Below are 26,838 nucleotides of genomic sequence, written 5' to 3' on the forward strand. Positions count from 1 at the left end.
CTTCTCCACCCCACCCACCCCCTGCCCGAGACCCACCTCATCTGTCGTGCTAGGCTGCTTCTTTAAATCCTGCTCCTCCTCTTCCTCGAAGTCACTCTCCGTCTCCCGATCTGGCAACGTGGATTGAACACGCGGTTAGGTAAGGCAGGGCCGGGACCCCCCACACCTTGTGACCCTCAGAGACCCTGTGCACCTCTTCTGCCCCAGACCAGCCCCCTCCCTCCCTCCCTCGTGTTCTCTGCTGTTCCCCAACACACCTTTACAGGAGCGAGTCTCACAGAACCAACCCCTGGCCAAGAGAAAGCTCCCTTCCTCAATTATTCATCCAATCACAGCATGTGAGTATTGCCAGCAAGGTGAGCAGTTATCGTCCATCCTTAGATGCCCCTTGAGAAGGTGGGTGTGAAACTGGTTTACTATTGTCACATGTACCGAGGTACAGTGAAAAACTTAGTTCTGCATGCCATGCATACAGATCATTTCATCCCATCAGTGCATTGAGGTAGTACAAGGGAAAACAATAACAGAATGCAGAATAAAGTGTTCCAGTTACAGGGAAAGTGCAGTGCAGGCAGACAATAAGGTGCAAGGGCCACGACGAGGTAGATAGTGAGGTTAAGAGTCCATCTTATTCAATAGTCTTATAACAGCGGGATAGAAGCTGTCCTTGAGCCTGGTGGTACGGGCTTTCAGGCTTTTGTATCTTCTGCCCGATGGGAGGGGGGGAGAAGAGAGAATGTCCGGGGTGGGTGGGGTTGTTGATTATATTGGCTACTTTCCCGAGGCAGCGGGAAGTGTAGACAGAGTCCGTGGAGGGGAGGCTGGTGTCCGTGATGCGCTGGGCTGTGTCCACAACTCTCTGCAGTTTCTTGCGGTCCCGGGCAGAGCAGTTGCCGTCCTGAGCCGTGCTGCATCCCGATAGGATGCTTTCTGTGGTGCATCGATGAAAATTGGTGAGGGTCAAAGGGGACACGTCAAATTTTTTTTAGCCTGGTGAGGCGCTGGTGAGCTCTTGGCCATGGCGTCTGCCTGGTTGGACCAGGACAGGTGAGCCGCCCCTTTGAACCACTGCCGTCCTTCTGGGGAGGTGCCGTTGGGGAGGGAGTTCCAGGGTTCACACCCAGTGACGGTGAAGGAACAGCGATATGTTTCCAAGTTGGGACAGTGGAGGGGAACCTGTGGGTGGTGGTGGTCCCCCCCCATCCACTGCCCCTGTCCTCCTTGGAGGGGGAGAGGTGGTGGGTTTGGGAGGTGCTGTCAGAGTAGCCCAGGTGAGTAACCGCGGGGCGTTGTGTAGACGGTGCACACTGTAGCCACCGTGCGCCGGTGGTGGAGGGAGGGGGTGTTTCAGGGGGTGGGTGGGGTGCCGATCGAGCGGGCTGCTTTGTCCTGGACGGTGCCGAGCTTCCCGAGAGTTGTCGGCGCTGCATCCTCCCAGGCCAGTGGGAAGTGTCCCATCACACTCCTGACCTGTAGACGGTGGAGAGGTAATGTGGCAGATGTGGGGTGCATGGACTAACCCCACCCAGGCCAGTGGGGAGTGTCCCGTCACACTCCTGACCTGTAGACAGTGGAGAGGTAATGTGGCGGATGTGGAGTGCATGGACTAACCCCACCCAGGCAAGTGGGGAGTGTCCTGTCACACCCCTGACCTGTGCCTTGTAGATGGGGGAAAGGCCTTGGGGCGTCAGGAGGTGAGTCCCTCACCGTGGGATCCCCGGCCTCTGAGTCTGTAGCCACGGGGTTTACGTGTCTGGTCCCATTGAGTTTCTGGTCAGTGGTGACCTCTGAAACACTGATAACGATGAGTGAATCTCTTCAGCTGCAGGCTGAGAGTCTCGGTCCTCCCCTTGACTGGGACTTCATCTCCATACCTCAAACACAGTCACGGGTTGCAAGTGCTTCTTGCTGGGTACATTTAGCCTCATCCTCGTGGGGGAAATCACCAAGTCTGCTCCCGTCAGCCGCAAAACTCCCGGCCCTTCTACTTGGAATTGGCACCTCCTCTTGTGTCAAAGAGCAGAGGCACCGGGCCTCTAGGCAGGCACCCAGCAGGGCCAGGGGAGTCCAGGGGAGGCGGGAGTGGGGAGAGAGGGGACAGACACCAACCTCCTCGTCAGCCTCATTACAAAGTTGACATTGAAGAAGGTTATCGTGGATTACATGGGGGGGCCTTGATCAGTTGGGGAAGTGGGCCGAGGAGTGGCAAAGGGGTTTCAATACAGATAAATGCGAGGTGATGCATTTTGGAAAGTCAAACCAGAGTAGGACTTGTACTATGAACGGTAGGGCACGAGGGAGTGTAATGGAACAGAGGAACCAAGGAGTACGAGTACATAGTTCATTGAAAGTGGCGTCACAGGTAGACAGGGTGGTGAAAGGCATTTAGCACGCTGGCCTTCATCAGTCAGGGCAATGAATACAGGAGTTGGGACATTACACTGCAGTTGTATAGGCTGTTGGTGAGGCCGCACTCGGAGCACTGTGGACAGTTTCGGTCGCCCTGTTACTGGAAAGACATGGTTAAACTGGAAAACGTGCAGACAGGATTTGAGGATGTTGCCGGGACTCGAGGGCCTGAGTTACAGGGAGAGGTTGGCCAGGCTCGGTCTTTATTCCTTGGAAAGTAGGAGAATGAGGGGCGACCTTATAGAAGTGTTTAAAATTATGAGAGGCAGAGATAAGGTGGACGGTAACAGTCTTTTCCCCAGGGTAGGGGAGTCCCAAACTAGGGGGCATAGGTTCAGGGTGAGAGGGGAAAGATTTAAAAGGGACCTGAGGGACAACTTTTTCACGCAGAGCGTGGTGAGTTTATGGAACGAGCTGCCAGAGAGAGTGGGTGAGGCAGGTTCAACAGGATCATTTAAAAAGCACTTGGACAGGTACAGGGAGGGGTGGGGCCTGGAGGGATATGGGCCTGACGCAGGAAATTGGGACTAGCTGGGTGGGCACTGTGGTCGGCAGGGACTGGTTGGGCCGAAGGGCCTGTATCCCTGCTGTATTGTTCTGTGACTCTGCAAGAGGGAAGGGCGGAGGTGGGAATTGGTTCATTTGTGATGGTTCCTGTGGTCGAGCAGGTTTTCGTTCCCCGGTTACTGCACTCCCCTCAAAGACACAGCCCCTCCCACTGCCCCAGGCTCACTTCACCCACGGGGAGTTGCTGGCTTACCAACTGCGATGCCCCCCACCTCTCTTGCTCCAAGGAACTCTCCCCACCCGTCTCCCCCAACCCCAGCCCCTCCCAATGCTTACCAATGGACTTCCTTGGGATCTTCACCACCTCCTCCAGTTCCCTGGGTAACTGGTAGTCACCGTTGGCCAGGTTCTGGCCCCCGTCTCCCGACTCCACTGCAGAGAGAAGGAGGGAGATCGAGGGTCACATTGACAAACTGCTTCCACCCACGAGATGGTCGCCCACCCCTCCCCGTTTGGCCACAGGGTCACGGAGCTGGGGAATGATCTGTGGGATCTTGCTGTGCTGCGCACCACCTGTCTCGAGGCAAGTGATGAAGCTCGAGGGTCCGACGACAGCCGAGGTGGGGGAATGGCGGGGCTCACTACCCAGCATGCAATGCAGGAGGGAAAGCCCTCTGATCAGTGGGGTGGGGGTGATCGACACTCTCGCCTGGGGTGGGCAGCCCTGATTACCCGGGGGGGTGGGGAGCGTTGCAGTGGGAGACCAGGGAAGGGAGTGGTTTAAGGATGGGGGTGGTGTGGGTTAGCTGAGGGGACGGGGGGGGGGGGGGGGGGGGGGGGGAGGAAGGAGCTGTTTAGATTATCTGGGAAGGGGGAGGTGAGGGTGAGAAGGGAGGTGTGAGATGGGGATTGGGGACAGAGGAGGAGGGAGGGGGGAAGGGGACGGGAGGGGAGGGGAGGGGTGGTAGTTTTGGTTGTCTGGGTCAGCAGAGGTGGAGGGGGGAGGTGGGAGTGAGAGGGAGAGGGAGGGGGAGGGGTAGGGAGGGGTGAGAGGGAGGGGGATGAGAGGGAGGGGGATGGGGGATGAGAGGGAGGGAAGAGGTAGGGATGAGGGGGGAGGGAGGGATGGGGGGAGGGGGGAGGTGGGGATGAGAGGGAGGGGGGATGAGAGGGATGAGGGGGAGGGGGAGGTGGGGATGAGGGGGGGAGGGAGGGGGAGGGTGGATGAGGGGGATGAGAGGGATGGGGGGAGGGGGGAGGTGGGGATGAGGGGGAGGGGGATGGGGGGAGGGATGAGAGGGAGTGGGGTTTGAGAGGGAGGGGCATCCCGTTACCTGTGCCAGGGGAGGTGGGCTCGCTGACACTGCCCCCCTCTACGCAGCCCTGGGAGGCCTGTGGGATCGACCTGTGCCTCACGCTTCCCTCGCCCAGCTTCACCTGGTGCTTCTTCTTGTTCTTGATCAGGATCCGGCCCCTCAGCTCCTGGGGGGAGGGGAGGACCACGCCGGGCTGGAGCTGTTGGGGGAGAGGGTCAGTGACACAGGGGATGGACTCCAGACTCACCTCCCCCTCCCCACCCACGGGCTCGGATCCTCACCCACCGGTACGGACCCTCACTCACCCACGGACCCTCACGCACCGGTATGGACCCTCACTCACCCACGGACCCTCACGCACCGGGTACGGACCCTCACTCACCCACAGACCCTCACGCACCGGTACGGACCCTCACGCACCCACAGACCCTCCCTCACCGGGTACGGACCCTCCCTCACCGGGTACAGACCCTCACGCACCAGGTACGGACCCTCACTCACTGGGTACGGACCCTCACTCACCCACGGACCCTCACGCACCAGGTACGGACCCTCACTCACCCATAGACCCTCACGCACTGGATACGGACCCTCATTCACCCTCACGCACCAGGTACGGACCCTCACTCACCGGGTACGGACCCTCACCCACTGGGTACTGACCCTCCCTCACCGGGTATGGACCCTCACACCCACAGACCTTCACTCACCGGGTACAGACCCTCACTCACCCGGTACAGACCCTCACTCACCCACGGACCCTCACACACCAGGTACAAACCCTAACTCACCGGGTACGGACCCTCACCCACCGGTACAGACCCTCACACACCGGGTACGGACCCTCACTCACCCACAGACCCTCGCGCACTGGATACGGACCCTCACTCACCCTCACGCACCAGGTACGGACCCTCACTGACCGGGTACGGACCCTCACCCACCGGGTACAGACCCTCACACCCACAGACCCTCCCTCACCGGGTACTGACCCTCACTCACCGGGTACGGACCCTCACCCACCGGGTACTGACCCTCACTCACTGGGTACTGACCCTCACACCCACAGACCCTCCCTCACCGGGTACTGACCCTCCCTCACCGGGTATGGACCCTCACACCCACAGACCTTCACTCACCGGGTACAGACCCTCACTCACCCGGTACAGACCCTCACTCACCCACGGACCCTCACACACCAGGTATAGACCCTAACTCACCGGGTACGGACCCTCACCCACCGGTACAGACCCTCACGCACCGGGTACGGACCCTCACTCACCCACAGACCCTCGCGCACTGGATACGGACCCTCACTCACCCTCACGCACCAGGTACGGACCCTCACTGACCGGGTATGGACCCTCACCCACCGGGTACAGACCCTCACACCCACAGACCCTCCCTCACCGGGTACTGACCCTCACTCACTGGGTACGGACCCTCACACCCACAGACCCTCCCTCACTGGGTACGGACCCTCACCCACCGGTACGGACCCTCACCCACCCAGGGACCCTCACTCACCGGGTACGGACCCTCACTCACCCACAGACCCTCACGCACCGGGTACGGACCCTCACTCACCCACAGACCCTCATGCACCGGGTACGGACCCTCACTCACCCACAGACCCTCGCGCACTGGATACGGACCCTCACTCACCCTCACGCACCCGGTACGGACCCTCACTCACCGGGTACGGACCCTCACACCCACAGACCCTCCCTCACTGGGTACGGATCCTCACACCCACAGACCCTCCCTCACCGGGTACAGACCCTCATTCACCGGGTACAGACCCTCACACCCACAGACCCTCCCTCACCGGGTACGGACCCTCACACCCACAGACCCTCCCTCACCGGGTACGGACCCTCCCTCACCGGGTACGGACCCTCACATCCACAGACCCTCCCTCACCGGGTACGGACCCTCACTCACCGGGTACGGACCCTCACACCCACAGACCCTCCCTCACCAGGTACGGACCCTCCCTCACCGGGTACGGACCCTCACTCACCGGGTACGGACCCTCACACCCACAGACCCTCCCTCACCGGGTACGGACCCTCACTCACCGGGTATTTCTCCAGGGGTTCGATCAGCAGAGCATCGCCAAAGATGGTACGACAGTACTCTGCCATCTTGGCTTGTTGCTTGGACCTGTGGAGTGGGAAAGAGGGTGAGGCGGAGATGGAGGGGGCGCAGGAGGGAGGGGGAGGAGGTGGGGTGACGGGAAGGACGTGGGAGGGGAAGCGGCGGGGGGGGGGTCGAGAGGAGGGTAGGGGGAGGGGCAGGAGAGACGGAGGGACGGGTGTCGAAGGGGGACGAGTGATTGAAGGCCATAGGAGGGGCGGAGAGACGGGGGGGGGGGTCGGAGGCCGTGAGGAGGAGGAGAGGGACGGAGGGATGGAAGCCGAGCTGAGGAGGAGTGGTCAGGGTTAGGAGAGGAGAGGGACGGAGGAGGATGGATGGTGGCCGAGGGGGAGGGAGAGAGGCCATGTTGATGGGGGGGGGGGCTAGATTACTCACGAGTCGACGTGATTCTCAAAGGACAGCACCAGGGGGTAGGGGCTGGTCTTGAAGGCAGTTTCTGCGATGGCTTCAATCACCTCCTGCAGGCGTTGGGGACAAGACACCATCCTCAGCGGCTGTGGGTACCTCTCCCCCCTCTCCAACCGCACCTCCCTCTCCCATCTCCCGCCGCCCCAAACCCAGACAACGGCAGGCCGGCGAGCCTGACGTCAGTGGTGGGTGAGTTACTGGACGGGATTCTGAGGGACACCATCTCCCAGCCCTTGGATAGAGCAAGGACTGATTAGGGATAAGCATCACGGCTTTGTGCGTACGGAGTCGTGGCTCTCTAATCTGTTAGAGCTTTTCGAAGAGGTAACCAAGAGGACAGATGAAGGCAGGGCAGTAGATGTTGTCTATTTAGACTTTAGCAAGTCCTTTGACAAGATTCCACCTGGTAGGCTGGTCTGGAAGGTTAAATTGCATGGGATCCAGGGAGAGCTAGCTAACTGGATCCATCATTGGCTCGATCGGGGAGGGAGAGCTAGCTAACTGGATCCATCATTGGCTCGATCGGGGAGGGAGAGCTAGCTAACTGGATCCATCATTGGCTCGATCGGGGAGGGAGAGCTAGCTAACTGGATCCATCATTGGCTCGATCGGGGAGGGAGAGCTAACTAACTGGATCCATCATTGGCTCGATCGGGGAGGGAGAGCTAGCTAACTGGATCCATCATTGGCTCGATCGGGGAGGGAGAGCTAGCTAACTGGATCCATCATTGGCTCGATGGTAGGAAGCAAAGGGTGATAATGGAATGTTGTTTCTTGGAATGGAGGCCCATGACTAGTGGTGTGCCACAGGGGTCGGTGCTGGGCCCATTGTCGTCATTTATGTAAACAATTTGAATAGAACGTGCAAGGCCCGGTTAGTAAATTTAAAAATCACGATGATGCTGGAGGAACTCAGCGGGCCAGGCAGCGTCCGTGGAGAAAAGCAGGCGGTCAACGTTTCCGGTCAGGACCCTTCCTCAGGACTGAAGATAGGAAAAGGGGAAGCCCAATATGTAGGAGGGACCTGACCCGAAACGTTGACCACCTGCTTTTCTCCACGGATGCTACCTGGCCTGCCGAGTTCCTCCAGCATCGTCGTGGTTTTCATCTGGATTCCAGCGTCTGTAGTCCTCTGTTTCTGTGGTCAGTAGGTTTGCAGATGACACTACAATAGAGGGAAGAAGCTGATCAAAAGTTACAGGGAGATTGTGATCGGCTCGGTAAGTGGGCCGAGGAATGGTAAGCGGTGTTAAATTCGGATAAGTGTGAGGTGTTACGTTTTGGGAAGACAAACCAGGGTAGGACATTCACAGTGAACAGCAGGCCTCTGGGGAGTGTTGTAGAACAGGGGGACCTTGCAGAACAGGGACATGGTTCCCCGAAAGTGGTGTCGTAAGTAGACAGGGTGGTGAAGAAGGCGTTCGGCACGCTGGCCTTCATCAGTCAGGGCACTGAGTACAGAGGTTGGGAGGTTACGTTGCAGTTGTACAAGGCGTTGGTGAGACCGCAGTTGGAGTATTGTGTTCAGTTTCGGTCACCCTGCTATAGGAAAGATGCCACTAAGCTGGAACGAGTGCAGAGGAGATTTACGTGGATGTTGTTGGGACTCGAGGGATCGAGATACGAAGAGAGGTTGAGCAGGTTGGGACCTTTTTCATTGGAGCGCAGGAGAATGAGGGGTGACCTTATAGAGGTGTATAAAATCCTGAGGGGCATCGATAGGGTGAATGCACACAGTCTTTTCCCCAGGGTTGGGGAATCAAGAACCAGAGGGCACAGGTTTAAGGTGACGGGGAGAGATTTGAAAGGAACCCGAGGGGCAAATTTCTCACCCAGAGGGTGGTCCGTATGTGGAACGAGCTGCCAGAGGAAGTGGTTGAGGCAGGTACATTAACAATGTTTAAAAGACATTTGGACAGGTCCATGGATAGGAAAGGTTTAGAGGTTCAAACACAGACAAATGGGACTGGCTTAGGTGGGAATCTTGGTCAGCATGGAGCAGTTGGGCCGAAGGGCCTGTTTCCCAGCTGTATGAGTCTATGACTCTCAGCCCCTGCCTCACTGCTCAACCCCTCTCCCCAACCCACCCCTCACCCCCACTGACCTTGAAGGGGATCTCGGTGGTCATGGTGAAGCCATGGGTGATGAAGGGCTCCTCGTCGGGCAGCCGACCCTTCCAGCAGTCGAGCTCCACACAGCGACAACCCGTCAGGAGGACCTGCCTGTACATCTCCACCGAGGAGTTCCCGGCCAGCTGACCCGCTGGGGGCACAGGAGGGGTGGGGGGGGGGGGGGGGGGGGGGGGGTTGAGTGGGGAGGGGAGCGGAACAGTGAGGCGGTCACAAGGCCATTCTCCCCAACCCGCTGCACTGTCCTGGTCTGTCCAGACTCCCTCCCCCAATCCTCCCCTCCCTCCCCACTCCCCCAACCCTCTCCCTTCTCCCGAACCCCCCCAGTCCCCCCACCACCAACAAACCCTCTCCTAGCTGACTGCCCCAGCCACCCTTCCTTCCACACCCCGGACCCCTCCTCACCGTCGCTCCCATACACCCGCTCCTCTCCCTCACTGCTCCTTCCTTCCCCAACCCTCCACTCCACTCCCCCCAAACCCTCGAACCTCCCCCCCAAACCCTCAATTCCCTCCCCCTCCCCCCACTGCTTTCTCAGCTCCCTCACTGCCAACTCCTCCCCAAACCCTCCACTCCCCCCCAAACCCTCCACTCCCCTACGCCTCCCTCTGACACCCTACCCCTCACCCTCCTCCCGAGATCCCTCCTCAACCCCTGTGCTTCCTTTCACACCCTGTTACCCCCTCCCTCACTGCCTCCTCCTCTGCTCAACCCCCACCATCCACCCGCCCAACCCTCCCCCTCCCTCCTGCTGCCCCAGTGACCCCCCCCCCCACCGTCCCACCGGGCCCTACCTGTGAGGTAGGTGTTGTGGGAGGAGTTGATGAAGTAGTGACTGAGGGGTTGGGTCATGTCGTCGCTGACGTCCAGCTTCTCGGGAGGGACGATGGTGTTCTCCGTCCCGCTGAGGAATCGTGAGAATCCGTCCAATGAGATCTGTCCTAGGAGCAGAGGCACAGGGTGATCCCACGGTTCGGGGCCAGGGTGTGGGCACAGGGCGATCCCACGGTTGGGGGCCAGGGTGTGGGCACAGGGCGATCCCACAGTTGGGGGCCAGGGTGTGGGCACAGGGCGATCTCACGGTTGGGGGCCAGAGTGTGGGCTCTCCCCCACCCATGTGGGCACAGGGTGATCCCACAGTGCGGGAAGACCGGACCCGAGTGGTCACAGTGCGATCCAAGGGAGAGAGCACAGGGTGATCCCACGGGGGGTGTTGGGGGGCGGGGGGGTGGGAGAACCTGGACTGAGGGGAGGGACACTGGGAGTGAGCACAGGACGATCCCATGGGGAGTTCAGCGCAGGGCAATCCCCCAGGGAGTGAGCACAGGTGGATCCCATGGGGAACGAGCACAGCTTGAGCCTGTGTGGGGGGGGGGGGGGGGGGGGCGGCGATCCCAGACCCTGGGGAGTGAGCACAGGGAAATCCCGCATGGGTGACCTCAGACCAAGGGGAGTGGGCACAGGGCAATCCCAGCGGGAAGGCAGAGGGCGATCCCACAGGGGTTATTATCCCGGACCAGAGGGGAAGGCACAGGGCGATCCCACTGTGGGGGGCAGCCCCTGAAGCCTGGGGGAGTGAGTACAGTGCGATCCCAGGGAATGGGCACAGGACGATCCCATGGGGGGGGGGGTGGAGTTGGGAGACCCCAGACCAAGGGGAGTGAGCACAGGACGATCCCACACTGGATTTCCCCTGACCCTGGGGTGTGGCCCCACACTGAAAGAGCCCACCAGCTGGGACACTGGAGCGGATCATTGCCCCCCCCAGTCACACACCGACCGCCCACGCCCCCTGCACCCCCCAGCACCACCCCCCCGCGCACCCACCTTTGTTGGCAAAGTTCTTGTTCGGCTCATACTTGGCAATGAGCTGCTGCACTTGCTGGGCCTTGAGAGGGGGGTAGAGGACCTCGTTGAGCCGGGGGTCCCGTTGCCGCAGGTTAATGAAGTCCACCATCTGGTCCAAGGTGAGGTAGGGTTTGCCCTTGGCCCCCCTGAAACACGGGAGAGGGAAACTCAGCCAGGGCGTCGGACCTCAGAGGGAATCTGCACGTCATCGGGAGCGGGGAGTGAGGAACGACGGGGGTATGGGGGGGGGGGGGGGGGTGGGGAGAGGCCGTTAAAGGCCGAAGAGTCACTCACTGCTCAGCGAAGATCTTGTCGATGTCTGGACGCAGGCACATCTTGCTGAGGAAGAAGTGGAAGATCTCCGGGGTGAAGTCTTCGGGTTTGATGGACTCGTGCTGAGGACAGGGTGGGGAGCGGGGAGAGGGGTGGAGAATTAGCCAGTGGGAACTGCCTATGTAAACGTCACGCCGCAGTTACACCTCCCCGCCAGGAGCGGCGCTGTGCACGGCTCTCCCTGGGATCAGACACTGCATCAACTTGTCCCTTAAAGAGCCAGCCTTGCCCTCGAAACCTCCGTCACCCACTGCACAGAGTTACCGTGGGAACAGCCTATGTAAACGTCACGCCGCAGTTACACCTCCCCACCAGGGGCGGCGCTGTGTGCGACTCTGCCTCCTTCAACCTGCCCCTTAACGAGCCAGCTTTGCTCTAGAAACCTCTGCCACCCTTTAGAAGTTCCTCTGCGCCAAGTTACAATGGAAACTCCCTATGTAAACGTCACGCTGCAGTTACACCTCCCCGCCAGGGGTGGCGCTGTGTGCGACTCTCCCTGGGATCGGACGCTGCGTCAATGTGTCCCTTAAAGAGCCGGCGTCGCTCTTGAAAGCTCTGTCACCCTTCAGAAGTTCCTAGGTACGAAGTTACAGTGAGAATTCCCTATGTAAACGTCACGCTGCAGTTACACCTCCCCGCCAGGGGTGGCGCTGTGCGCGGGCACCTTGCCAGGGAGAGTTTGCATAGGTAGGGGCACTCACCCGGCTGAAGTTGAGGCCGCAGGAGTCCAGCGCGCTCTCCGCCCGCTTCTTGTCCACGGAGAACAGCTTGATGATGCTGTGGAGGGACAGGGAACCCCCGGGGTGGGGGGATCAGGGATCAGACATTAGGGGGGTGGGTCAGACCTGGACCGGGCGGTGTGGGGGTGGGGGAGGGTGCTGGAGACAGAGCGGGGTGGGGGAGGGAGAGTGGGGGAGACGCACCAGACAGAGGGGAGGGTCAGGGAGATAGACCAGGCGGGGGGGCACGGGATGGGGGAGGGAGATAGACGGGATGGGGGAGGGGAGATGGGGGCTGGGGGATTGGGGGGAGGGGAGACAGACCAGAGGGTGGAGGGGTCAGAAATGGATGGGATGAGGGGGGGGGGAGGGGAGGAGAGGGTCGGGGAGATGTAGGGGGGGACGTGGGTGGGGGGGGAGGGAGACTGAGGTGAAGCACAGACCCTACTCACTTCTTGACAGGGATGTGTCCGTCCTGGTTGACCTGCAGTTTCAGTTTGACGTACCTGGGGGGAGAGAGGGGAGTGTGAAGGCCCAGTCCCCGTGGCAACCAATCCCCGCCCACCCCCACCCCCACCCCCTCCCCTCCTAACAACAACCTCTCAGCGTCCCGGGACAGACCAGGACTGGGTTCCTGGGCCAAATTCAACGTGGTCCAGGAATCCGGCCAGGAAAGCTAACTCAGATCGGACCGGATTGTGATGCCGTCCACAGTCGATCAGCTGCCGCGCTCGTCAACCCATTCCCACCCCCCCCCCCACCCCGTTGTTACCCTGCAGGTAGTGGGATCTTAATATACACCACCACCTGCAGGTTCCCCTCCAAGGCACACCGCATTCCGACTGGGAAATATATCACCATTCCTTCACGGTCACTGGGTCAAAGTCCTGGCACTCCCTCCCCAACAGTAGACCCACACCTCAGGGACGGCAGAGGTTCAAGAAGGCAGCTCACCACCACCACCTCAAGGGGCACTAGGGACAGGCGATTAAGTGCTGGCTCAGCCTGCGGAGCCCACGCCCCTTGAATTAATTTATAAACAAGAATACAGGGAGGATGTTCCCAACAGCCAGAGAGCGGAGAACCAAGGGGGTACATTCTCGGAACAAAGGGAGGGAGATTTTCTTCACCTAGATCTTGGAAATATCTACAGGAGGAGCTGCCTCAAGAAGGCAACATCCATCATCAGAGATCCCCACCATCCGGGCCGTGCCATCTCCTCGCAGGTCCCGTCGGGCAGGAGGTACAGAAGCCTGAAGTCCCCACACCACCAGGTTCAGGAACAGCGACTTCCCTTCAACCATTCGGTTCTTGATCCGACCGGCACAACCCTAATCACTGCCTCAGTGCAGCAACACTGGGACCACTTTGCACTGCGATGGACGTCTTTTTTCATTCTCTCTTGTAAAAAATTATGTATAATTTATGTCCAGTTTATGGTTTTCTTGTGAACTCTTTATCTGATGCTCTGTGCCTGTGATGCTGCTGCAAGTAAGTTTTTCATCGCACCTGCGCACACATGTAGCCATAGAGCACTACAGCACAGAAACAGGCCCTTCGGCCCATCTAGTCCATGCCGACCTGATCTTCTGCCTAGTCCCATCTACCTGCATCCGGACCATATCCCTCCAAACCCCTCCCATCCGTGCACCTATCCAAACCTCTCTTAAATGTTACAATTGAACCCGCATCCACCACTTCCGGTGGCAGCTCGTCCCACACTCGCACCGCCCTCTGAGTGAAGAAGTTCCCCCTTCGATTCCCCTTAAATATTTCACCTTCCACCCTAAACCTATGACCTCTAGTTCCAGTCTCCCCCAACCTTAGGGGAAAAAGCCTGCATGCATTCACCCTGTCTATATCTCTGTAAGATGACCCCTCATTCTCTGCTCCAGGGAATAAAGTCCTAACCTATTCAACCTTTCCCTGTAACTCAGGTCCTCAAGTCCCGGCAACATCCGCGTAAATTTTCTCTGCACTCTTCCAAGCTTATTGATATCTTTCCTGTAGGTAGGTGACCAGAACTGCACACAATACTCTAAATTCAGCCTCACCAATGTCTCGTACATCTTCAACATAACATCCCAACCCCTGTACTCAGTGCCCTGATTTATGAAGGCCAAAGTGCCAAAAGCTCTCTTTACGACCCTATCTACCTGTGACGCCACTTTCAAGGAACTATGGACCTGTATTCCCGGGCCCCTCTGTTCTACCGCACACCTCCCAAAGTGCATCACCTCACACGTGTCTGCATTAAATTGCACCTGCCATTTTTCAGCCCATTTTCCCAGCTGGTCCAGATCACTTTGCAAGCTTTGATAGCCTTTCTCACTGTCCACTACGCCCCCAGTCTTGGTGTCATCCACAAATTTGCTGATCCAGTTTACCATGTTATCATCTCAATCATTAACATGGATGATAAACAACAACGGGCCCAGCGCCGATCCCTGCGGCACACCACTAGTCACAGGCCTCCAGTCAGAGAGACAACCATCTACTAACACCCTCTGGCTTCTCCCGCTAAGCCAACGTTGAATCCAATTGACTACTTCATCCTGAATGCCGAGCGACTTAACCTTTTGGAGCAGCCTCCCATGTGGGACTTTGTCAAAGGCCTTGCTAAAGTCCATGTGGACAACGCTCACCACCTTCCCTTCATCAACCTTCCTGGTAAACTCCTCGAAAAACTTTATAAGATTGGTTAGACGTGACCTGCCACACACAAAGCCATGTTGGCTATCCCTAATCGGGTCCTGTCTATCCAAGTACTTGTATATCCTGTCCCTCAGAATACCTTCCAATAATTTACCCATGACTGACGTCAGGCTCACCGGCCTATAATTTCCCGGCTTATTCCTAGAGCCTTTCTTAAACAACGGAACAACATCAGCTATCCTCCAGTCCTCTGGCACCTCACCCGTGGCTAAGGACGTTTTAAATATCTCTGCCAGGGCCCCTGCAATTTCTGCACTAGCCTCCCACAAGGTCCGCGGGGACACCTCGTCAGGCCCTGGGGATTTATCCACCTTCATTTGCCTCAAGACAGCCAGCACCTCCTCTTCTGTAATCCAGATACGGTCCATGACCTCACTACTCTTTTGCCTCAGTTCTAGTGTCTCTGTGTCTGTCTCCAGAGTAAATACAGATACAAAAAATTCATTTAAAATCTCCCCCATCTCCTCCGGCTCCATGCATGGATGACCACGCTGATCTTCGAGAGGACCAATTTTGTCCCTTGCTACCCTTTTGCTCTAATATAGCTAGATGAACCCTTGGGATTCTCTTTCACCCTGTCTGCCAGAGCAACCTCATGTCCTCTTTTAGCCTTCCTGATTTCTCTCTCAAGTGTTCTCCTGCATTTCTTACACTCCTCAAGCACCTCATTTGATCCTAGCTGCCTATACCTGATATGCACCTCCTTTTTCTTTACCAGGGCCTCAACATCCCTCGATAACCAAGGTTCCCTAAACCTGTTAGCCTTGCCTTTTATCCTAACAGGAACATACAGATTCTGTACTCTCAATATTTCACTTTTGAAGGCCTCCCACTGACCAAGGATCTCTTTGCCAGAAAACAACCCATCCCAATCCACGCCTGCCAGATCCCTGCCGATGCTATCAAAATTGGCCTTGTTCCAATTTAGAATCTCAACCCCAGGACCAGTCTCCATAATTATCTTGAAACTAATGGAATTATGATCACCAGACCCAAAGTGTTGCCCTACACACACCTCTGTCACCTGCCCTGTCTCGTTCCCTGAGAGCGGATCCAGTATCACGCTCTCTCTAATTGGGACCTCTGCATATTGATTGAGGAAGCTTTCCTGAACAGATTTGACAGACTCGATCCCATCCAATCCCTTCACAGTCTGGGAGTCTCAGTCAATACGTGGGAAGTTAAATTCACCTACTATCACAGCCTTGTATGTACTTGTGCATGTGACAATAAACTCGACTTTGACTTTAAATTACCTACCACAGGGCAACAGTCAGTTGATTCATTCAAACCCCAAGTGGATAAGTCTCTGGATGTTCAGGGAATTGAGAGAGTGCAGGAAAATGGTGCTGAGGGAGAAGGTCGGTCAGACGGGCTGAACGGCCTCTGGTTCCCATTTCCTATGCAGCTCTTGGTTGTGAACACCAGAGGGCAGCCTGCGCTCAAACATCACAGCCTCTATCCCTTAAAGGGGCCCTCCGCACTTTCCTACGGTTATCCCAATGAAGGACGTTTCAAGGGACGCACAGTAAATCTGGACCGCTTTAGGGGACTGGTACCTATTACAGGATTAGGGAGTGGAGGGGAGGGGAGTGGGTGCAAGGGGTAGGGTGCTATGTTTATAGCTGTGACTATAAATCTCCCTCCACACTGCCCCATCACACACTCCCGGGGTCAGACACAGAGTGAAGCTCCCTCCGCACCGTCCCGTCACACACTCTCAGGGTTAGACACAGAGTGAAGCTCCCTCTACACTGTCCCATCACACACTCCTGGGGTCAGACACAGAGTGAAGCTCCCTCTACATCCCACTGCCCCCACCCCCAACCCCTCCCCCACACACACCACCCCTTGCCCCCAACTACCCCACACACCCAGCCAGGACCCCAGGACTCCGGACCAATCCCTCGTCACTCACACTTTGTGCAGCAAGGCCTCCCTGGAAGCGTTGTGGGCCAGGATGTTGGTGGCCAGTTTGAACAGTTCTTCAGTCCAGATCTGGGGGGAGAGGTGGGGAGGGAGAGGAGACAAGAGGCAGGGAGAGGGGGGGAGGGGGAGGGTGAGGTGGGGGGAGGGGAGGGAGGAGAGGGGGGGACGGGGAGGGGAGAAACATAATGGTCAGTATTACGATATTCTAATTGTGTGATGTCAACAGGTCAGGGGTGAGGGGGCATGAGCAGGGGTGAGGGGGAGGGGGGGTGAGGGGAGGGGGAGGAGGGGGTAGATGGCGATTACGCCCACACAGACCCTCTCAAGGTCACGATTCACACACCTGATGGCACAGTCCGATCCCAACTCGCTGCACTCAGTGACGTTTGTCCCCCAACCCTCCGTCCCCTCTCCCCCCACCACCCCTGCTCCGTCTCCATTGGGGGAATCACCTTCATGCATGAGTCAGGAGGCAGGACATTCAACTACATGAGCCGTCACCCACCCCTAGCCCGACAACGTCCCACTCCCCACCCCACCGGGCCGTGAGGAGGGGTCCTGCCTCCACTCACTCCGGGTAGTTGGGGGGGGGGGGGGGGTGTTCCCGCCCCCTCTCACCTTGGCCGTCTCCTCCTGCATGGTCATGAAGTTGAGGAAGTTGATGTTGACCAGGTCGGAGCCGTAAACCACCGTCACCGCCTTGTTCTCCGGCCGATCCTCCGGCTTCCCAAAGCCCAGCGGCTCCCGCAGCTTCGGGTCCTGCAGGGAGGCAAGAGGGTTACCTCGAGGACGGGGCAGAGTTGGTGGGGGGGGGGGGGGGGAGAGAGGTGGGAGAACGGGGGGAGGGGGAGGAGGGGGGGGACGGGGAGGGGGTGGAGGAGGGGGAGGGAGCATAGGGGTGGGGGAGGGAGGGTGGATTGGGGGATGGGAGGGAGGAGGGGGAAGTCGGGGTAGGGGTGGAGGAGGAGGGGGAAGCAGCGTGAGGGAGGAGGAAAGGGAGGGAGAGGCTGCAGAGGGGGGCAGGAGAGGAGGAGGAAGGTGGGGGGAGGAAGGGGTGGAAAAGGGAGGCAGAGAGGGAGGGGGAGAAAGAGGGTCCGGCGAGGCAGGGAGTAGATATCACAGGAAAAGGGGCAAGCCCCCCCCACCCGGAGCAGGGGGCAGTCTGAGGGGGAGGGACGTGGGTTTGGCGGGGGGGGGGGGGGCTGTCAGCCAACGATCCTACTCCCCATCCCAGCCGCCTGCATTTGCCCAGCGGCCCACAGCAAACCGCGACACCTCCCGCAGTGCAACAGCCACGTGGCCTTGCGGAGGCGGGGAGCTCACCGTGAAATCTGTCGCCCAGACGCACATGGGCCTGGGGGGGGGTGGGGGGGGGGGTGGTGGGCGGTGAGCGGTGGTGTGCCGGACGAAACAAACCAGCTGTCTTCCCTCGAGGGAGGGAGATTAAACCGAGATGATGAAAAGATGTCACCCGTGCAATCGCTTCCCTTCCCCGGGGCAGTTCCTGAACAAGAGCTCAGGATCCTTAAGGTCAGAGTTGAGCCTGAAACCAGTCAACAGGAATATCTCCAGACTGGAACCGGTTTCCATACAAGCCATCGCACGTCGAGTCTTCTCTTGTAGACTGAACGTCTGTCAGGTTGTGACAATGTGGCTTTGTTTGAGAAGTGAGCCCTCCTGCCATACAAACCCTGGAAGACGCATTCAGCTACCTACCCCCACTTAGCACACACACAAGTAACAGAAGCCAGAAGTTTGGCCCAGTGTTCAGTTTACAGTGATCTTTGACCCAACTTTAACCGAGTGGCTTGGTGGCGCAGTGGACTGAGCCACCGCCTCAGGCTCCAGTGTTCAATCCCCATGACCACCGCCGTCTGGTTGGACCGTGGTCTGGGACGGCAATTCGAATGCGCAGGAAGCTGCAGAGAGTAGTGGACTCTGCCTAATACATCACGGGCACATCCCTCCCCACCATCGGGAGTATCTACAGGAGGCGGTGCCTCAAGGAGGCAACATCCATCATCAAAGATCCCCACCATCCGGGCCGTGCCATCTCCTCGCAGCTACCGTCAGACAGGAGGTACAGAAGCCCGAAGTCCCACACCACCAGGTTCAGGAACAGCGACTTCCCTTCAACCGTTCAACATTCGAACCGATAAACCCGGCTTTGACCTTGGAGTTTGCACATTCTCCCTGTGACAGCGTGGGTTTTCCCCCGGGTGCTCCGGTTCCCTCCCACCTCCCAACGATGTGCGGGGTCGGTGGGTTAATCGGCCCCCTGATGCGTGGGTGAGGGGTGGGATCTAAGGGGGTTGGGGTGGGGGGGGGGGAAGTTGATGGGGATATGGGGGGGAAATGAAATGGGATTGGTGTAAACGGGTGGTTGATGGTCATCACGGATTGGGTGGGTTCTCCGCTCTCTGTGGGCCTGGTTCAGGCCTTGAAGCTGAAGATTCCCAAAGTCTGTGTTGGATCCAAGTCAAACAAACTGATGGTCATCCTGCCGCCCGCTCCATCTCCCCGGGTCCGGGACAACGTCGGACTCTGCCTCCCCCACCCCCCTCCTGGAGCTACCCCATCCCCCTTTCTTGCTGAGCTGGGGGCCGAGGAACACCAAAAAAAACAAGTAGGCCATTCGGCCGATCGCGTTTGCTGTGTTCCCCCTACCCCCGGGTGCTCCGGTTTCCTCCCACATCCCAACGATGTGCGGGGGTCGGTGGGTTAATCGGCCCCTCAGTGTGTGGGTCAGGGGTGGGATCTGGGGGGAGTTGATCGAGAGACAATGGATCACAGGGAATAAGCTGGCAGGGCCTCATTCCGTGTCACAAGGGAATGAGATCACAGCTGATCTTTGACCTTGGCAATAACCCCAAATCCTACATTCCCGAGGATCTGACAAAATCTTTGCTTGAAACCACATCCCTTCCCATTAATATCACGGCTGTTTGTGACTCAGGTCCCTCCTGCTCAGCTCCAGAAACCAAATTTGGGTGGATCAGGCTCAGTCCCTTCGCCGGACGGCCTGGATATACAACCCCGTGGTGACACATTGAGTCACCCCACACTTCGATCCTGCTGACATGCTGCTCCCCAAATCCCCACAACACTCCCCTCCCGGCAACTTCACAGGGAACCGGAGCAGTCAGCTGTCCCGCCGATCGCCAAGGTTATGGCTACTCCCCCACCAGAGTGCCAGCTTTCCTGCCTCGTCCCCACATCCCTCCATTCCCTCGATCGCCAAGGGATCCATCCATCTGTGTTTGGAATGAACTCTGCAACTGAGAGGATGAGAATTTCAAAGATGCTCCACCCTCTGTGAGGCAGTTGAAGCTTTATAAAGCTCTGGTCGGGCCACATCTGGAGTATTGCGTTCAGTTCTGGTCGCCCCCATTACAGGAGGCTTTGGAGAGGGTGCAGAAGAGGTTCACCAGGATGCTGCCTGGATTAGAGGGCATGTGCTATAAGGAGAGGTTGGACACACTTGAGTTGTCTTCTCTGGCGCGGCGGAGGCTGAGGGGAGACCTGATAGAAGTTTATAAGGTTATGAGAGGCACAGAGTAGTATCTTACCCCCAGGGTAGAAATGTCTCATCCTAGACAACATGCATTTAAGGTGAGAGGGGGAAAGTTCAAAGGAGATGTGCGGGGCAAGTTTTTTTTTTACACAGAGAGCGGCGGGTGCCTGGAATGTGCTGCCAGGGGTGGGGGTGGAGGCAGATACGAGGGGTTTAAGAGGCTGTTAGACAGGCATGTGGATGTGGACATTGTGCAGGCAGAAGGGATTCCTTCAGTTAGGCATTTAAATTGCCAGTTTAATTATTTCAGCACAACATTGTGGGCCGAAGGGCCTGTGTTGTACTGCTCGATGTTGTAAATTTCTCCCCATCTCAGCCGACCCCTTATTCTGAGACTTGAGTCCTGGTCCTGGGCTCCTCAGCTGGGAGAAGCCCCCTCCCTTCCATCTCACTGCTGTCGGACTTGTGAACCAATCACCTCTCACACCCCCTTCCCGGTGATGCTGCCAGCTTCTCGAACCCGTAATCCTACCCCTTCCATTATTGTCACTTTAGCATTTTGTTTGGCACTACCTCAGTGTGCACTGCTGAACTTTGCACCATTCTGCTGTTTAGCGCCCGTCACTATTTATTACCACCATGTACACTGTTTCCTCTGTGAGCTTCACGCGAGCGAGGGATTTCATTCTTCGATCTGACAACGAACTAAAAGGAATCCAACACCATCCATCTCTTTAAAGTGAAATCACAGTTGCCTGACAGTCCCAGTCTGGTCACCCCCTTCCCAAACCCCAAACCAGTCCGGTCAACCTTCACGGAACTCCCTCGACAGCAGGTACAATAGAACTCCGAAAATCCGCCTCCCTTGGGATTTCCGGTGCAGGTGTAGCGGTGGAGGCAGATACGATAGAGGGGTTTAAGAGGCTCTTCGATAGGCACATGGAATGGAGGGGTGTGGACATCCTGCAGGCGAACTAAATTCACGCAGGTGAGAGGTGTTGCATTTTGGGAAGACAAACCAGGGTAGGACTTTCACAGTCAACGGCAGGGTCCTGGGGAGCGTTGTAGAACAGAGGGACCGAGGAGTACAGGGACGTGGTTCCCTGAAAGTGGAGTCACCGGTGAAGAAGGCGTTTGGCGCACTGGTCTTCATCAGTCAGGGCACCGAGTGCAGAGGTTGGCAGGTTATGCTGCAGTTGTACAAGGTGTTGGTGAGGCCGCACTTGGAATACTGGATTGAGTTTTGGTCGCCCTGCTGTAGGAAAGATGCCATTAAGCTGGAAAGAGTGCAGAGGAGATTTACGAGGATGTTGCCGGGACTTGAGGGACTGAGTTATGGAGAGAGGTTGAGCAGGTTGGGACTTTTTTCACTGTAATGTAGGAGAATGAGGGGCAACCCTATGGAGGCGTATAAAATCCTGAGGGGCATCGATAGGGTGAACGAACAGTCTTTTTCGAGGGTTGGGGAATCAAGAACTAGAGGGCACAGGTTTAAGGTGAGAGGGGAGAGATTTAATAGGAACCTGAGGGGCAACTTTTTCACCCAGAGTGTGACCAGTATGTGGTCTCTCCTCTCCCATCAGGCAGAAGATACAGGAACCTGAGGGCACGTACCACCAGGCTCAAGGACAGCTTCTACCCCACTGTGATAAGACTATTGAACGGTTCCCTTATATGATGAGATGGACTCTTGACCTCGCAATCTACCTTGTTGTGACCTTGCACTTTATTGTCACCTGCAATGCACTTCCCTGTAGCTGTGACACTTTACCCTGTACTACTTCAATGCACTGTGTACTAACACAATGTATCTGCACCGTGTAATGAATTGATCTGTACGATCGGTGTGCAAGACAAGTTTTTTCACTGTACCTTGGTACAAGTGACAATAATAAACTAATACCAATATATGGAAGGAGCTGCCAGAGGCAGTGGTTGAGGCAGGTACATTAACAACATTTAAAAGACACTTGGACAGGTCCATGGACCAACACACACAAAATGCTGGAGGAACTCAGCGGGTCAGGCAGCATCCATGGAGGGAAGTAAACAGTCAATGTTTGGAACTGAGACCCTTCATCAAGACTGGAAAGGTAGAAAGCAGAAGCCAGAATAAGAAGGTCAGGGGAGGGGGGGGGGGGGGGGGGAGCTCCCAAAACGTTGACCGTTTACTTCCCTCCACAGATGCTGCCTGACCCGCTGAGTTCCTCCAGTATTTCATGTGTGTCGCTCCAGATTTCCAGCATCTGAGAACCTCTCGTGCCTCTGGACAGGCACACGGATGGCAAAGGTTTAGAGGGATACGGGCCAAACGCGGGCAATGGGATTAGCTTGGATGAGGTATCTTGGCCGGCACAGACAAGTTGGGCCGAAGGGCCTGTTTCTGTGCTGTGTGACCCTGTGACTTTCCAGACCAGACTAATCCCATCAACGTAGTTAAATTCATTTGTTTGCTTAGATGGCAAAGCTTGCAGTGAATTGGTGAGTTTAAAGGGATCAGAACTCAGTGAGCCATTGGGATTTCCAAACAATGGGAGAGGGATTAATCAGCTCTCATGAAAATCCTTCCTCAAGTAAGGTGACCAAAACTGCAAACAATACTCCAAGTGCAGTCTCACCCAGGCTCCAAACAGCTGCGGGAAGACTGCCTTACCCGTGGTCAAACCCTCCTGCATACATTCCCTGCACCTGTGCGTTGGACTTCATGACCTGTGTACAGGCACACCCATGTCCCTTTGAACTTCAGCAATGCCCCATCTCTCATCATTTAGCAACTGCTTTGGTTTTGTGTTGTGCACCAAAGGGCATTCCCTCCCGGATTTCCACGTTATATTCCCCCTGTCACGTCCTTGCCCACTCACTCAGCTTGTTCCTTTCCCCTCTGAAGGCTCTGCAATTACCCTGACTGGTCTCCTTGCTTCTGGAAGGATGTGGAGGCCTCGGAGAGGGTGCAGAAGAGGTTCACCAGGCTGCTGCCTGGATTAGAGGGCATGAGCTACAAGGAGAGGTCGGACAAACTCGGGTTGTTTTCTCTGGAGCGGCGGAAGCCGAGGGGAGATCCGATGGAGATTTATAAAATGAGAGGCGGAGATAGAATTTTTCTTCCCCTAGGGTGGAAATCTCACATACTAGATGGTACAGCTTTAAGGTGAGAGGGGGGGAGTTATGAGGAAGTTTTTGTTTTACACAGAGAGCGGTGGATGCCTGGAATGCACTGCCTGGGGTGGTGGTGGAGGCAGATACAATAAGAGGGGTTCAGGAGGCATTTAGACAGACACATGAACAGGCAGAGAATGGAGGGATATGGACCGTGTGCAGTTTAAATTGGCATCATGGTCAGCATAGACATTGTGGGCCGAAGGGCCTCTTCCTGTGGTGTACTGATTTACAATTGCCAGTCGATTATATAAAGAGACCACTTTGTTTCACGAACCAGGGTGCAGATCGAAACTGGGGGGCTGGGGTCAGCACCAGAACTCTTCCTGTACAGCGCAAACCAACAGTCGTCCGAGGGGTGACCCAGTGGCGCAGCGGGTAGAGCCGCCGCCTCACAGCTCCGGAGACCCGGGTTCAACCCCGACCTCCGGCACTGTCATGAGTTGCCCCCAGGCGCTCCGGATTCCTCCCACATCCCAACGGCGTGCGGCGGGGTCAGTGGGGTAATTGGCCCCTGGTGTGTGAGGGGGTAGAATCCGTGGGGAGGGGGAAATTGATGGGAGTGTGGGGAGAATAAAAAAGAGGATTGGTGCAAATGGGTGGTTGATAGCTGGCACTGACTCAGTGGGCCGAAGGGCCTCTTTCTATGCTGTACCATTGACAGCGTCCTGACTAGCTGCACCTCTGCCTGGTACGGTAACTGCAACACCTCAGACCGCAAGACTCCGCAGAGAATTGCGAGCCCAGCTGGAAGGATCATTGGATTACCTCTTCCCTCCATCCTGGACATCTACAACACACGACACACACTCAAGGCCTGCAGAATCATAGATGACCCCCCTCATCCCTCCCACGACCCATTTGTCCCACTGCCGTCTGGCAAGCAGTACTGGAGCAGCTGGGCCAGAACTACTAGACTGTACTATAGTTCTCTCCCTGGAGACAGTTTCAGACAAATGCCGCGTCAAAAGCCTTGGTTTGCACAACGGCGTATAAGAACTTTGGCTGCTGCTGAACACGGAGTCCTGCATTTTCTCCATCCAACTCGGGTTTGCACTAACCCTGCACTAATTTTGCATCCTGTATATACCGTTTTTTTTGCCCTATTTGTACTTGCACAATTTTTCTGTCTGTTCTATGTATGTCCTCTGCTGTGAGAGTCTGGGGGAAACAACATTTCGTTCCTCCGTGTGTTTTTACAGCACATGGGTGAAGGACAAATTAACTTGAACCTGTCTCCACAATCCCCCTGCAGCGCTAGTACACAATGCCACGTTTCACCTCTCCCTGATGCCGGGAAGCTTGGTGTTGCTTCTCTCTCTGGAGTGAGTCATGGTCACAGCTCGAGGGGTGTTTCCTCCACTTTAGCAGAGATCAGACTCCCTCTCCAGTGCGGCTGGTGAGCAGAGCTCTGGTCACTGCCAGTGTGCCAACTGTCCCCCGTGGCATCGGGTGTGAAGGCTGGGCAGTCACCCCCTCTCCAAGCGGGTGGGGATCGTTCACCTCCGCAGGATGTCCCACCAAGAGCATCTGCGCCAGTTCTCTGGGGCCGAGGCAGCTGGTGAGGCTGATGGGGGAGGGAAGGGCAGAATGGCACACTCCCTCCGCCACCTACACAGGGCTGCTCTTGAGGTTCTCAAGTTCAGGTTCCTTATCATGGGCATACATGCCCAGGGTACAAGTGCCATGAGAGTTAGCTTCCTGCAGCAGCAGCCCAGTACATCACAAACATAAGTTAACAAACTTAAATTCTACACAACAAAAACTAAACTGGTACAAGTTGAGAGAGAGAAAGAGAAAGAGTCCAAGGTGAAGTTGGGGTTTCTCGGGTGGGTTCAAGAACCTGACGGCAGTGGGGAAGAAGCTGTTGTTGAACCGTGAGGTGTGGGTCTTCAGGCTCCTGTACCTCCTGCCTGGTGGCAGCATCGAGATGAGGGCACGGCCCGATGGTGGGGGTCCCTGATGATGGATGTCGCCTTCCTGCGACGCCGCCTCTTGTAGACGTCCTCAACAGTGGGGAGAGCTGTCCCCGTGATGGAACCTGCTGAGTCCCACCGCTCTCTGCAGCTTTGTGTGTCCCTAGAGCTCCCATGCCAGGCCGTGATGCAGCCAGTCGGAATGTTTTCTGCTGTACGCCTGTATGTTGGAGGTTTCTTGATCTTCGATGACGTGCTGAATTTCCTTATACTTCGGAGAAAGTAGAGGAGTTGGCGCACCTTCTTCGAGCTTGCATCCATCAGCTCTGTCCCAACTGCTTCCTCCCTGAGTGGCAGGGAGCCAGGAGTCAAGGAAGTTTCAAACCATTCCTTCCGTCTGCCTGGGTCCGTGCGCCCTGCCAGTGGACTGGGAGGACTTTGCAGAGACAGTGTTGATGTTCTTCCCAAGGTGCCTGCTGTTAGTTCTCCAAAGCCTCTCGGAGGGAGAGGCTGCGGAGAGTAGTGGACACAGCCCAGTCCATCACAGGCACAGCCCTCCCCACCACTGACAGCATCTACAGGAGCCACTGCCTCAGGAAGGCAGCATCTGTCAAAGATCCCCACCATCCGGGCCGTGCCGTCTCCTCGCAGCTCCCATCGGGCAGGAGGTGCAGAAGCCTGAAGTCCCCACACCACCAGGTTCAGGAACAGCTACTTCCCTTCAACCATTTGGTTCTTGAACCGACCTGTACAACCCTAACCCTACCTCAGCAACGGGACACTACACACCACCTCTTGTACTGGTGTGGACTTGTCTCTGACTGGGACTTTTTTTTTTTGCAGTCATTTCTCCCCCCCCATTTTTCTTTACTGTCCTGTATAATTTTTATTCTGTGTGGTGTCTGTACTTGTGGTGCTGCTGTAAGTTCTTCACTGTACCTGCAAACATGACAATGAGCTCAACCACTTGATCATTGCTGCCCAGTAGAACGTGCTCTCCAGGCTGGGTCCAAGGCTGAGAGGGAAAGGACGTTTGGAAGATCAGCCGAAGGCCGTGGCAAATTCCATCGTCAACGTCGGACTTCACCCAGAGGTGGTTCCTCTGATAATGGGAAATGCTCCGCATTCCGGACTCTCACCGTGAGCCTCCGCAGTCAGAGAGCAGTGCTGTGGGGACGGGTTGGTCCAGATCGCGACCCTGACGTTCGTGCAGAGTTTGGACGTTCTCCCTGTGACCGCGTGGGATCCCTCCTCCCCACCCTGGGTGCTCTGGTTCCCTCCCGCATCCCAACGAATGTGCACGTCAGTGGGTTAATTCTCCCAGTGGGGGCGAGGGGTAGACCCTGGGGGCAGCGTTGATGGGGATGTGGGGGAAGAGTGAAATGGGGGTATGGTGGAAGCCGAGGGTCAGCACAGACCCAGTGGGCTGAAGGGCCTGTGATGGAGCCATGCGGCACTTGGACGAACCAGCCTCGCTCCGGGCCAACCCTGCCCACCCTGTGCTGTCCTGTGGTGGCACTGGGCCACATGTGCGGTTTTGGACACAGCTATCGGTGTCAGAGCATGCCGGGGAGGTGCTCGCAACCACCCCTGCCTCATTGCACTGGCCAGGCCACAACACTGTCGGGCTGGGTTCGATCCGGCCTCCGACACCGCCTGCGTGGAGTTTGGGCGCTGAGAGGTTCCCTCCCACACACACACACACACACACGAGCTGGGAAGCTGCCCCTCGTGCAGGCAAACAGCAGCGGGGGCGCAGACAAGGAGGGGGCAAGTTGC

The 26,838-nt window shown here is 57.0% G+C and overlaps 1 protein-coding gene across 2 annotated transcripts in view; it reads right to left on the bottom strand.

Moving 5' to 3' along the window:
* The window catches only part of plcb3 (phospholipase C, beta 3 (phosphatidylinositol-specific)), a 63,850-nt gene that overhangs the window by 12,861 nt on the left and 24,151 nt on the right, over positions 1–26,838 (bottom strand). For both annotated transcript variants that reach the window (XM_052045030.1, XM_052045031.1), the window contains exons 4-16: positions 17,092–17,232; positions 16,463–16,542; positions 12,282–12,335; positions 11,812–11,887; positions 11,072–11,172; positions 10,757–10,923; positions 9,724–9,870; positions 8,905–9,062; positions 6,768–6,850; positions 6,314–6,398; positions 4,251–4,431; positions 3,253–3,348; positions 37–110 (exon numbers count right to left, since the gene is read on the bottom strand). In XM_052045030.1, coding sequence (XP_051900990.1) covers positions 37–110; positions 3,253–3,348; positions 4,251–4,431; positions 6,314–6,398; positions 6,768–6,850; positions 8,905–9,062; positions 9,724–9,870; positions 10,757–10,923; positions 11,072–11,172; positions 11,812–11,887; positions 12,282–12,335; positions 16,463–16,542; positions 17,092–17,232 — 1,443 coding nt within the window. The remainder of the gene's footprint in view (positions 1–36; positions 111–3,252; positions 3,349–4,250; positions 4,432–6,313; positions 6,399–6,767; positions 6,851–8,904; positions 9,063–9,723; positions 9,871–10,756; positions 10,924–11,071; positions 11,173–11,811; positions 11,888–12,281; positions 12,336–16,462; positions 16,543–17,091; positions 17,233–26,838) is intronic.

This window comes from Pristis pectinata, chromosome 38 (assembly GCF_009764475.1).
Source record: "Pristis pectinata isolate sPriPec2 chromosome 38, sPriPec2.1.pri, whole genome shotgun sequence".
NCBI classification, from domain to species: Eukaryota; Metazoa; Chordata; class Chondrichthyes; order Rhinopristiformes; family Pristidae; genus Pristis; species Pristis pectinata.